This window comes from Trachurus japonicus, chromosome 21, assembly GCF_045865225.1.
Source record: "Trachurus japonicus isolate A0001 chromosome 21, Traja_1.0".
In the NCBI taxonomy this organism is placed as follows: Eukaryota; Metazoa; Chordata; class Actinopteri; order Carangiformes; family Carangidae; genus Trachurus; species Trachurus japonicus.
In genome coordinates, this window is record NC_140927.1 from 22,463,661 (window position 1) to 22,477,282 (window position 13,622).

The 13,622-nt window shown below is 47.3% G+C and overlaps 1 protein-coding gene across 1 annotated transcript in view; it reads left to right on the top strand.

The window, feature by feature from the left end:
• LOC146965247 (cyclic AMP receptor-like protein A) overlaps window positions 1-13,622 on the top strand; it is a 58,646-nt gene that overhangs the window by 15,090 nt on the left and 29,934 nt on the right. Inside the window, exons 9-11 of the mRNA XM_085765661.1 lie at window positions 3,448-3,526; window positions 7,094-7,141; window positions 12,708-12,790. Coding sequence (XP_085621787.1) covers window positions 3,448-3,526; window positions 7,094-7,141; window positions 12,708-12,790 — 210 coding nt within the window. The remainder of the gene's footprint in view (window positions 1-3,447; window positions 3,527-7,093; window positions 7,142-12,707; window positions 12,791-13,622) is intronic.

Below are 13,622 nucleotides of genomic sequence, written 5' to 3' on the forward strand. Positions count from 1 at the left end.
GGTCTCAGAGGGGGAAAATCTCAAAACGCAGCCCCAGCGTTTTCGTGTAGACACCCAAAACAGATCTTTTGAGAAACGACGATGTCATACCCCCCGCCTCTTTTACCCTGTAACCTGAGCCACACTGTTAGTCGTTACAGTCTATGGACGTAACGTAGCAACAAAAACAGGCCCCTCGGACACAGCGGCTGAATCACGCCCGTTCAGTCATCATCGATCGTCGTATTAGCACTGACACCACTTAGCATTTAGTCGACTTATTTAAATTATTTCGATTTCAATTCAGTTAATATGTAACAGCGTTACAGCGCCACTCACAGGCCTGGCATATGTATTACAGTGTTTTCAGTCGTTTTCAGTGAATCCAGATTATTTCTTGAAATGATGACATGTTTACGGAAAACTTTATCAAAAACAAGAAACAAGAACAAGAAAAAGATTGTTTTGGGTGAAGCAGCGTTTTCATGTGGACAAGGCCGTAGCTCTACGTTGTGCTTAGTAGTATTTGTTAGCACGTTAACATGCTAAACCAAGAAGATAAACACTGTAAAGGTTTTTACCTACTAAACATCACCATAGTAACATTGTCGTTTAGAGCATGTTCGCGTTTAGCTCAGAATCTCAGAAAGCTGTTAGTCTGCCTGTAGTTCAACTTTTTACCCTTCGACACACCCTGAGCACCTTCTGTCTCTTCTTTGTCTTTCCTTCTTCCTCCCTCTCTCTGTCTCTGTCTCTCTCTGCTCGGCCTGTCTCTGTGTAAGTGGTTGAACAGGTAGATCACGATCTTTCACTCAGCTGCAGGATCTTGTGGGTCAAAGTTGCGGTGGAGCACTAACCTGCTGCACACACGGGTCTCCACACACACACACACACACACACACACACAACCTCACACTGTCTCCTACTGAGCACTTCAGTCCAGGGCCTCTTGTCATCCGAGCCTCATTCTTCACTCCTGTGCAGTATGGAGGGAAGGCTGAGGGCAAGAGATTGAATCTGTGTGCGTCTGTGATGATCTTTCTTCCAGGGTTTCCACCTCCGCTCACTACTGGCCCCTCTCTGCACCAGCTCTTGAAACCCCCCCCCACCACCACCACCACCACCACCACTGTATTTATCCATCTTTTTATCCCTCCGTCCCTACAGTCGATCTCCTGGTTGCAGCCTGTTCCTGCTATTCACTCTGCCCGTGACCTTCTCCCTCCTCCTGTCTTTTAATCACCCGCCGCTTCTTTCTTATTTCTGCTCTTTCTGGTCCTGACCTGCAATCTGCCATCATCCATCCACCTTTCCATCCTCACCTCTTTTTCATGTCTCCACGTTTATCATCCTCTGCCCACTCCAAAATCCTCTCTTTCTCTCTCTTTTTCTCTCTTTCTCTGTCTCTCTCTGCCTCTATTTCATTACCTCTCTCTCTCATTCTTTCCCTCCCGTCTCCCTCTTCCTCTCCGCTCTTTCTCCGGGTAGCGCTCAGCTGTAGAGCACAGCGGACTCTAATGGCAGATCATTATCATGCTAATTAGAGCACTTTGTAGCTGCCGCCCGTCATTCTCTCCTCCTCGCAGCCCCACCACCCCCTCCCACCCCACGCTATCGTTAAAAAGGCCAGCCCCCCTCCTCCCTCCCTCCCTCCCTCCCTCTCCCTTTTCCCCCTCCATCCCCGCCAACACCACCCCACCCCTCTCCGTCTCTCCATCATTAACGGGACGTGCGCTGGCGTAATTGGACGCTGTTTATTCCGCAGATCGGGTTATTAAATCACACCGAGGTGACGCTCGCGCAGGTCTCCCCTGAAACGCTTTCATCATTGTCCCATGCCATTATTGAGTCTGTGTGGAAGCGCGTGCACGCACACACACACACACACACACACACACACACACACACACACACACATGTTCAAAGAGGGTTTTCTATGTATATTGATGTTCCCTACAAGACGTGACTGAACACCATGTATAAAGCAGCCTTTTCCCTTTCCCCTGTTTGCTGCTGTGACACAAAGACAAACCATCTCAGACTCCCCTGCCAATAAAAAGTTTAATTTGAAAGTGATTAGTGAGTTTCTTCCGACCCCCGCAGGCTTGGATCACAAGTGCGGACAAAGTTAAATTAGGCCAAGGACCTATTTGCCTCTTTTTTTTTCAGATGCTTCAGAAAGATGCAATTTTTAGCCCAGAGTTTTCAGACACGGTATTGAGCATTTATTCCCAATCCATTTTCCTCTGAAACAACTCGTGTCCCCGTGTTCGCCGGTCAGAGACCGACCCAGATTTCTCCCCTTTTAAATGTCAGACTTTTCTCCTCTGGATCATGATCGGGCCTATAATTACTCCTGGTGTTATTCGTCTGCACAATCCATTTATGCTCATCACGTAGAGGCGTTTGGTGCCAGGTGCTCAGGAGGACTTGAGTGTTGCACAGCACGGTCTCAACTGCTCGGAGTTACTGAGGCTGAACAGAGAAGTGGTGGCCAGGAACCTGTCTATCAAAGACAGACAAAAGGCCTGTTTCGTGATTACAGGGAGAGGCTGAAACTCCTCGGAGCTTACATCACCTCCCAGGAGCTTGCATAACACAAGACTGCCATTCCAACAAAGCCATCACCCCCGTTTCCCTCGCTCGTCTCGCTCTCTTTCATCCGCTCAGAAATGCCTGACATATTATTCTCCCCCGTGTCTCCGTTGATTGTCAACCCTTCATCCCGTAGGAATGCCACGCATTTCAGGTGTTGTGACTCTCATGGCGTTGCCTTTTGTTCTCGGGTCTACCTCTATTCTCTCCTGGCTGAAATGACATGCAGTGCGGTCCAGAGGTGCTGAGTCAGGGCTGTGTATGTACTGTGTCCGTCCACTGTCCATCACTACAGTCTTACTTATAAATAGACTTCAATGCACAGTTTAGTTTAATGCTCTAGTGGTCAAACCCTAGGGAGGCAAAGAGAAAAAAGAGGCTTGTTTCATGTTTAAAACTGAAAAACAAGCACTAGCAAAGATTTTAATCGAAACATCGCATCAGAGCTTTAGTCCAGCTCTATAACACATCATATCTACAGACAATAGTCTTCTCAGGTTACGATCCTGCAGGAGGAATCTTATTAAATCAGTTTCCATGCTCTAATCTATTTAGAGGGCCGTCATATCAAAACATTAGACACCTGGTATGCTATTATGTTCTCCTATGGTATGTAAGCGCAAGTAGGATTTATGGTGCATTATTTGTGGATGGGAAAGTAAAGTTCTGTGTTTCTTTTTGTTTGTTTTTGTCTTTTTTCCATTTAATATCGACATTTTCAGTTGCTCTACCCTGAGACCTCCTCCTCCTCCGCTGCCGCCACAAGGCCACAGAATGATGGCCGATGCAGTCAAAACAACAGGAATGGGCTTTTAATAACAAAATCCTCATTAGAAGTTTTCTCACTACCTGCTCGTGTCTGTGCTTTCGCAGATGGTACGTGCCTCTGTTCAGCCTCATCTTCCTGATGATCTGCTGCTACGCCAGGATCATCTGCGTGGCCAACGAGAGGGTAAGTGCCTCCCTGTGCATCCACATGGCAGCGGCAGCAGCGGCAGCAGCAGCAGCTCAACACAGTAGTGGCAATTAAGCCCAATCCAAATGCCTTGTGACCTTTTAGAGAACTGGCATTAGTGAAAGATAAGACAGGAGGGCTGTTTACAAGTTCGTCCATTTCTGTACTCGGGAAGAGTTGTGTAAAACTAAGTTTATTTATGCAATATATTATGTCAAATTGAAATAAATAAGAATAAAATGACAGTGACAACAAGTGAAGAAACCCTCACAAAGCAGCAGCACTGGTGTTATATCCTAGCAATCACCAGTGACCTGCAGTTGTAAAGGTTTGGATCATGGTGACTTGGCAGAACAGCAATTGAGACACTTGTAAACGAGCCAACAGTTTAGCCAGATTGACTGGGCCACTGGCTCTGCATGTCAGATCGAACATGCACACACACAAGTGGGTCAAAGTTGAAAAATGAGGGAACCAGGAATAGTTTTTGGAGATAATTTCACAGTTTTCCTTTGTTTTCTGATACGATACATTCACCGGTAGTTAACCTCTAAAAACCTGTCTGACTGTCTGACTGCTTTTTTGTGAACGTCCTCTATTTCCAGGTCTTTGTGAAGCAGAGTGTTCTTATAGCCGAACTGTAAAAAATAAAGTGTAAAACTATAAAAGTAAGATCCAAGTTGATTAATAAGCCTGAATTAGTCTGAAAAGCTACAAATTATTCAGATCATGTAACATTGTGTGTGTAGAAACATTTATGTTTTTATGTCTTTTTTCACACCTGTATTGCTCTATAAAATCAATACGTATTTGTAAGGTTAGGTAGTGTCTTTTTTTTTTTTACTGGGAGTGAGTGAGAAACTTTACTTCTATATCCTTATTAAGTGGGTTTAGTTTATTTATTAGGCAAAAATTTCACCAGTCCAACTATTCGGATGTGTTCATATTTTTAAGTAAAGAAGGAAATGGTTCTAGTCGGTCAAACATGGTATTTGAAGATGTAATCGTGGCCTCAATCGGCTTTTTATATGATTGTGAATTGATCCATTTTTTTTGAAGTTGTTGGTTAGACAGATAGAAATACTTTAAGATGACACAATGCATATTTTCCCACTATTTCTCCAACAACGTTTTATTCATTCACCTCCACCAGAGCAAGTAAACCACTGATTAATCAATTAATCACTCATTTGATCTTCTTGGCATGGTGCCCTGTAGTTTTCCATCGTACAGGGTGCAGTTGAAGCCCAGAGGCAGCATTCCACTTAGCTCACATAGATGCCATTCCCCTGATCTGGCAACGCCGCCCAATGTGGCTGCAGTGCCACTGGAATGGCACTGGCAGGCATGTGTTACAACAGTGTGTGTGTCTATGTGTGTGTGTGTGTCGGTTTCTGGTTGTGATTCATCAAATACAGAAATAGAGGAAGGGAGAATCTGACTAAAGCCACACCACCAGACTCAGCCCCGAAGAGTCACCGGTGTTCTTTCTCTCTCTCTCTCTCTCTGTGTTGGGGTGTCAGAGTCCATGATGGGACGTTGAGACAGTTTTAGCAGCAGATACAGCAGCCAGGCTGGAGACAGACGACATCAGAGACTGACAGCAGGTAGCTGGAGGGAAGAGGAAAAGAAAAGAGACACAGCTCTTTATCATGAATGTGATAAAAAAGAATGAATGGATGTAGCTGGTTTTCAACCTGCATCTCATCACTCATTCAGCTCACAGCGTTCAGCCGCCTCTCCTTTCTTCCTCTCTTCTCTGTCTTCCACCTTTCTCATTTCTCTCACCATCCTCCTCTTTTCCGCCTACATTCATCTCTCCGTCTTCCTTATCCCCCTCTCATTTTCCCTTCTCCCCCCACCCCACACACTCTTTTCCTCCCTGCCTTCCATGTCTCTCTCCCTCTCCACCTTCTCTTCTGCCGTTTTGCTTTCTCTATCATATTTATGAAGAGCCCGAGCCTTATCTCTTTTTCAGCTGCAGGCTGTCTCACTTGAAAGAATTTCAAAAGCTTTGAAAGCAGGGTAGGTGGCGACGCAACGAGGGAAAGGGGATAAAGACGAGGAGGCAGAGAGAAGAGAGGCGGGATGTTAGTTGGACGGAGAAGTTTCTCCGCTCAGATAGGAAGAGAGAGAGAAGGGGGGGCGGACAGACAGGGGGAATCGTGGGTGAAAATGACTCCGCGCCGCATTAGTTTACCAAATACAAATCATTTACAGTGGGATTATTTAGAAAAACACGGGCGCGATCAGAGTGACTGCACAGGCTTTTACTAACCAGAGGGATTCAAAAGCTAATGAGTCATTATCAGGACAGACGGAGAGGTCTGAGAGAGAGGTGGTTTGTTTGTTTTACGAATGCGATTTGTACATGCCCACTCATTCCCTCCTAAGCCTCGTTCCTCAACACTTAACCGGTCGAATTGCTTGTTTTTCGGTGTCACGGCTTAAGCATGATTGCAACAAAAGCCCCGTATGCACGCCCGAGACCTGGCTGAGGCCTAATGATATTGCCACTTATTATCAGTGTGTGTTGATTTTGATGGATAGCGGTGCTCAGCCAGGAAAGCAAAGGTTGTTCTCTGGAACAAGTTCACTCTAATGACCAAATGGCTATAGCCCTTTTTTTTTTCTTCTTCCTATCTTGCACTGCAAATACACACCATAGATTTACAATGAGAATCACGTCAGCGCAGCGAAACCATGGCAACATTGAGTTAATAAATAGCAGAACTGAGGAGCTGTGCGTCGTCATTCCCACTGCCTTTTTGCGTGTGTGTGTGTTTAAGTGTGTGTAGCTCACACACAGGGGCCTCCAGAGATGTGGCTGTGATGTTACATAAACCTTCTGGCTTCCTACGACCACCACCACCACCCTCCTCCTCCTCCTCCTCCTCCTCCTCCTCCTCTTCGTCCTCAGTGGCCCTCAACCTCTGTCCCACCCTTACAAATCCCAGTCTTGTGCATGGGTGTGTGTGCACGCCTCTATGTATGTGTATGTGTGTGTGTGTGTGTGTGTGTTCCCGCTCGTGTCTGTTGACATTTTCCCTGCACTCCCCCGGGAGAGGAGTCAGAGGAAGAGCGAGAAGTATTCCCACGATCTCTCCAGAGATCTCCGATCTGCCATGTTTGCTCCACTTTTTCCCTTCTTCTTTTACACTTCTTAAGAAATTTTCTCCCCCTCCTTTACACCCGTCGCCTCTCCTTGTTCTCTCTCATGTCATATTGTGTGCACTGAACCTGATCAGCTGCCTCTTTTTTTTTGCGAGGCGCCGTGAGCTTCCCTAGTTCCCGCACTTGGAGCTCCGCGCTCTGCTGTGAATTAGGCCGTTTCGCAGGGATGGGTGAGAAGGTGGAGGGATTTTTTGTGTGTTGGCGTTGTTTGTCTCAGCTTGTCACAGCAAGCTCCGACCTCTAAACTAAGAACCACTCCTGTCCTGGAAAAACACAACTGACTGAAATTATCGAATCACTACACTTTCTCTCTTTTTTTTCTCCTTCTTTTCTTTCCAAGGAAGTGAGTGCCCTGACCTTCTCTTTCTGTTTTGTGTCTTTCCTGAGCAGATGCAGTCGTGGTTGGGAACCTTCAACCCAGAGAGGGAGAGACGAAAGGTAATGGCCGCCCTGACCGTCACATTTCTCTGCACACACACACACACACGCACACTTACACACACACACACACACACGTACACATGGAGCGTGAGGATTAGAGTGTGTGCAGGATTAGCTCTTGCGGTCACGCTGGGTAGGTGTCAAACACAGCAGGGAGAAATTTGACCTCTTGACTCCCCTCCAGTGTGTGTGCGCTTGAGCATGTATATAAATGTGGCCATGCACTGAAGTGTGTGTGTGTGTGTGTGTGTGTGTTTGAATCTGCTCGCTGCAGTGCCGCTCCACTCTTTTTCTGACCTTACTGAATTAGCAGGGAATGGAAGAGGAGGAAAAAAAAAGAGGAGCTATATATAAATTAAACTCCTGCCAGGAGAGGACCGACACCTCGACACACTGATCCCTGCACGCGGCTGAAGACGACCCTTCATTATGTCGCCGTTGGTTGTTTGCACCGGCCCAGACGAGGCCAACGTGGTGCTGCTGCTTCACTGTGCGATTTTCATTTTGAGATCGCGGTCCATGCTGGTGTTCCCTCCCCCACAACACAAACACACACATGGTGGGCTGGGAATCAGCGGGGGCCCGATGATACGATATTTTCATGAAACTCAAGTCACGATATAACATTTTTGGTATCTAAAACATATATCATATATCAATATCCTGAATATTGAAATAATATATGCTGATACGTTGCAAACTATTACCTTTTTTCGCAACAGCAAATTCTGTCCCTAAATCCCATTGATACTTGGCGTCCGTGTAACGATACTGTTGCTATGCAAAATATCCCGATGCTAAGTTGTATTGATTTTTCCCCTCACTGACATTAAGAGCGAACACCCACTAACTGGTTAAAGGGATAGTTCAACATTTTGGTAAATTGGCGTAGCTCTGAGCAGCTCGCGGCTCTGCTCCGCCGTTCTAAAAATAGCTTGCACCGACAATTAAAGGTAACAAACCTACTGCTATGACTATAGGGATTATGGCAATGGGCCAATTTGCCAAAATGTTGAACTATCCCTTTAAATATGCACCAGAAATGTGGCATTGTTTACCTCAGTGGGTGAGAGCAGGCACAGAGGCTATAGTCCTGGCTGCAGCGGCCCTGATTTGATTCCAGTGGTGGCCCTTTGCTGCATGTTGTCCCCCCATTTCCTGTCCCTCTCTCTGACCGTCCTGTCAATAAAGGTGTAAAAGCCCAATAAAATACTTACAATACATAATAAATGCAAATAAAAAATTTGCACAAGCAGCATTTACTTCTTGCTGTCCAGTGTGGCCGTGCAGAGCAGCTATAAACACCTGATTTGCAGTGCAGTCATACAACCACTGGTACTAACTCGTTCTAGTCGAGCGCAACTTGACCCGTACTCTTCTGGAGCTCTGAACTCTTCCCGACGTCTGAAAACATAACCCAAGGTTATCTCGGCACGGGCTTCAACACAGCAAATGTATACGGAAGAAAAAGTCTGCTTTTAAAAAAAAAAACGAGGGGTGATGTCCAGTATTTTAAGAGTTTGATCCAAACTTAGGGTCAAAACTTTGAATATCTTCTATTTGACTGTTTTAAAAGCTTTTGCTTGACTCCTGGCTGCAGACACTTTCATTCATTAAAATGTGAACTTAAGTTCTACTTAATCATACCGTCCTCTACAAGGGTTGTGACTGCAAAGTGTTGCAGCAGGGCGACTTCTGAATAGATAAATGTCCAACAGCAGCGATCCTGCTTTTAATTGCCGACTGCCCCCCCCCCCTCCTCTCTGCTCTGTTGTTGCTCCTCCACCCTGCAGGGTGAAGGGTGGAGGGCAGGTTAGGGTTAAGGTTATGTAGATGCTGCCCCTAAGTGGCAGATGTAATTACTGCACACTGAACTGGCGTAACCCTCAACCAGTGACGTTGGTGTGCATGAATGTGTGGCAACAACAACACACACACACACACACACACACACTTGCACGTGCACACGCACACGCTGTTCATGTGGGCTAATTGCTATGTGCAGCACAGAGTGTAAATAAGTCAGCAGTGGTTTTTATCACACTCTCAGTTTCCTCGTGTTTCTCTTTCCCAGTCGCTCTCCACGTTTCCATCTGTTTTTCTCTCAGCCTCTCACTCTGCTCTCTCTCTCTCTTTCCCCCCTCTCTTTCTCTTCTTCTCTTATTTTCTCTCCCTCCCTCCGTCTCCATCTCTCTCTCTCTCTCTCTCCTGTACTCATACCCAGCATGAATAAAGCAGCAAGCCAGGTTCATGGACATGAATATTTATGAGAGTTTATGCACGCGCTGCAATGCTTTAAAACAACAACAACAGCCTGCCTGATTGTGCTTGCAAAGCCAGCCAGCTCTGGCTCGTGTGTGTCTGTGTATGCGTGTACTTGTGTGTGTGTTTGTCGTCTGTGTGTGTGTCTGTGTGTGGCAGCAGGTGTAAACCAGAGAAAGCGATTCCTGCTGGGTGTCTGAAGACCGCTGGCTCTGGTGATTTCCATTCACTTTGTCAAATCTCCCTCCCTCTGCGTCTCACATGTTCTCTGTTACTATGTCACACGCTCGTGCACGCGCACAACGCACGTGCACACTTTTTTATCCTCCAAGCTGACACTTATAGGTTTCCTATGATCGTCATCCTCGATCTTTTTCTCTCTCGCTCTGTCTTTCTCTCTGTCTGACTCAGCCTAACCCTAACCATCGCTACACATATATATGTGTGTATGTGTGTGAGAGTGAATCTGGCTGAAGTGATGACATATGTAACCAGTGTGGGCAGTTATCAGGGCCATCAGTCACATGGTTGTGACACATGTCTGTATGTGTGTCTTTAGCAATTTGTTTGTGGTCATGCATGAGTACACACGCCCTCTGAGCGTCACAGGGTCCTGCAGTAGCACAGGTCAGAGTGAGGAGATTCATAAAAGAGTATTTAAGTCACACACACATGCACACACACATATACACCTTTAACCACATTTGCACAACTGCACACACAGCAGCAGCTCAGTCCTGTCGGGTAGCAACAAAGCTGGCTGTGCAAACAGCGAGCTGCTTGTTCGTTATCTTCCCAGGGTGTTTGTTTACTGAGCCACACAAGCTTTGCCTTGAGTCACAATGTGATGTGTCTGCTGTGTGTCTGTACAGATGTGTGCGTTTGGAGCCGCACGCCGCAGCCTTGCCTTGTGTCCTACGGAGTCTTATCTATTCTCCGCGCCCGTGTATCCTCACTTATCTACCTAAGTTTTTAATTTACACGTCACCAACATCCGGAGGAACTCGGCATGAGTGCGCTCACAAGGACAGTTGGGTTTGTCTCTGAAGGGCTCTTCACAGAGACACACACACACACACACACACACACACACAGACTGTTTTGATGGATAATCAGCAGCACTACTCAGCAGTATTCCTGATTGATCTTGGGGTCTCGCTCATTCCCAATAATCTTTGCGCAGGTCAATATATATATCACCAGAATATATCTCGCCAAAAAGGTCAGTTTGATTTGGAGCTTTCGATCGTATCACATGATCTTCCTCTGTGTGTGTGTGCAGCCGTCATGGGATGTAGACGCTCACATGTCACGTATTCAGAGCGTTATAGCTTTTCATTGATAGTGGCGTTAAAAAAAAAAAAGGCTCAGAAACGCGCGTCACATCGTGAGAAAATCCCTGCAGATGTAGACGATCATCACGGTGAAAAATATCTTGTGTCTCACAGGAGAAAAATGTTCTCTGTGAAATTTTATTAAAAATCTTTTTACTTGTTGAATTTCTCTCCCCCAAAAAAAGAAGAAGACGTCCTTGAATTCTCTGCACAAGTGCATTTGAGGAAACCTGAAGCTGTTATTTTTAGACTCGGTTGAGCCTGAGCCTCGGAGATGAGGGGGCGCGGAGGACGGAGGGTGGTGGATGACACGGTCCGCTCCCCCCTCTCCCCCCCCTCCTCCCCCTCCTCCTCCCCGTAACCCTCTGTAATCTAGCGTGCGTCATTAATGTTGGGACCACTGTGCCCGCTGCACATAATTACGGTTTCATTGCCCCTCTGCTTCCCGAGCAGTGCAGGGGTCTCTGACACAGGAGGACTGTAATTAAAAACAAGAGGCTCTTCCTCCTCCTCCTCCTCCTCCTCCTCCTCCTCCTCCTCCTCCTCCACTGTTATTCCACATCCTGTCCCCTTACGAAGTGGAATTCCTCACATGCCTGTCTCCACACCTCACCTATATTTTATCTGAGATCTCTTGGCTCGCTGTGCGTTCCTGTAAACCCAGCCACACTTCCCCCACACGCTCACTTGCAAATCTCACTTTTTTTTTTTTTTTTCTCCATGGAGCATCCTTCAGCTTCAGCCTCCTGGCTTCCCGTTATCCTCCACACACACACTCACACACACACACACACACTTGAGATGACAATAGGCAGAGCCTGACATGGCCAGTGATGTCAGAGCGTCCCGTAATAACAGACACTAATAGGTCTTAATGTTTTGCCTCTGGGTCACGCTGTTACAGATCATGACGTTGAAGTATGACGGGTCTCTCGTCAGCTGATCACATACAGCCAGGCATACGTTGCACGTTTTAAAAAACTCTTTACATTCAATACCCACCCACCACCAGCACACACACACACATACAATCACATACACACACACATATAGATACAATACCACCGGGGGCTCTCGTGATATTCATTGGAATTGTTTAAAATGCCTGCGTTAGAGCCTGCACGCCTCAGGGTCTTTCTGGTGAGTAATTAATTTCCAGCATGTGGGGGTAGAGACCAGAGCTCGTGGGCCTGCCTCCTGGCTCCTGACTGTGTGTGTGTGTGTGTGTGTGTGTGTGTGTGTGTGTGTGTGTGTGTGTGTGTGTGTGTGTGTGTGTGTGTGTGTGTGTGTGTGTGTGTGTGTGTGTGTGTGTGCAAGAGAGAGAGAAAAAAAAAAGAAAAGAAAGAGAGGCTTTACGCTGGCTCGGCTACTGCGTCCTAGCCTAGGGGGAGGAGGAGGAGGATGGAGGGGGGAGGAGGAGGATGGAGGAGGGGGAAACAGCACAGCGCAGAAAATCGATCCAGGGGCCGCTGCTTCTCAGCCTCTTCCGGACGCAAGAGTCCTCCTCTCCGGGGAATTAGATAACGGCTTGTAAAAGCTCTCCACCGGCAGGCAGGCAGGCTCTCCCCCTCCTCGACTCTGAGATGCTGCCGCTGCCGCATCTCTCCGTCTTCCTGCCCGCCCGCCTCTCCTGCTGCTTGTCCACAAGATATTGAATTCATCCCGTTCACATTACAGCGTAAAAAAGAAAAAAAAAAAGAAAAGAGAAAAAAGAAAAAAAAAGAAAGAAAGCATTGGCTTCCATTTTAATTGGAATCCACGTTTCTTTTCATAACAGTGTGGATATTGCGTATTATCAGCAGGTTAATATTTTATTAGGTTTTAATTGGCCTTTTGTTGTTTGCTTCAGTGCAATGATCTTCCAGTTAAAACTCTGTGTGTACAATACTGTGTGTGTGTGTGTGTGTGTGTGTGTGTGGGGGGGGGTTCCTCCATGGCTCAGTGGTCACCGGTCTCTCCTCCTGCAGGTCTCCCTGGCCGAGGAGATCAAGCCGCTGAAGTGGTATCCCTCCGTCTACCTGCTGGTGTCCATCTTCCCCCTCATCAACAGGTAACACACACAAGATAGAGACGCACCTGCTCTATACCTCTAACACACACACACACGCACGCTGCTGCTGTTTTATTTGCATGCTGTCTTATCTCCTCACAACCCGTCACCCTCCTCCTCCATCCTCCCCCCTCTCTCTCTCTCTGTCTCACTCTCTTATCTGAACTCTCACGAAGCTTTGCTCTCTCTCTCTCTCTCTCTCTCTCTCTCTATGGCAGCACGAACAGTTAGGTGTGTGTGTGTGTATCTGTGTTAGAGGTATAGAGCATTTTATTGGCTTTTTTAAAACCTGGGCTTCATCGACTGAGGGGTTGGTGGGAGGCGGAGAGTGGTCCAGTAAATGATAACCCTGGTGCTGTTATTACTCTCTATACCCCCCCCCCTCCCCCTCTCTCTCTCTCTCCGTCCTTCCTTTATTCGCTACTGCTCTCTCTCTCTTTCTCTCTCTCACCCTCCCCCCCCCTTTTCCTCCCCCTCCTCCACGCTGAACCGGTGTGATTGACAGGTCAGGGTTACTAAGTGATTAGCTGCGGCGGCTCTGCTTGTCGCCACGGCGATGTAGGCGGAGACACAGGTCAATTACAGGGTCAACGTCTTTCAAAGGCTCCGCTCTAACCCCCTGCCCCCCCTCCCCTCCCCTCTCCCCCCTCTCCGCCTCCCGCCCCTCACCTCCCACCACAATCTCTCCTTCCTTCCCCCCTTCACCTTTCCATCTATTCACCCATCCCTCCTCCCTCCCTCCCTCCTTCCCTCCTGCGCCCCCCGACTGTCGACTGATGAAGATGACAAACTGCATCCTGCGCTAACCCCAAAACGCCCTCCTCTCTTCCTC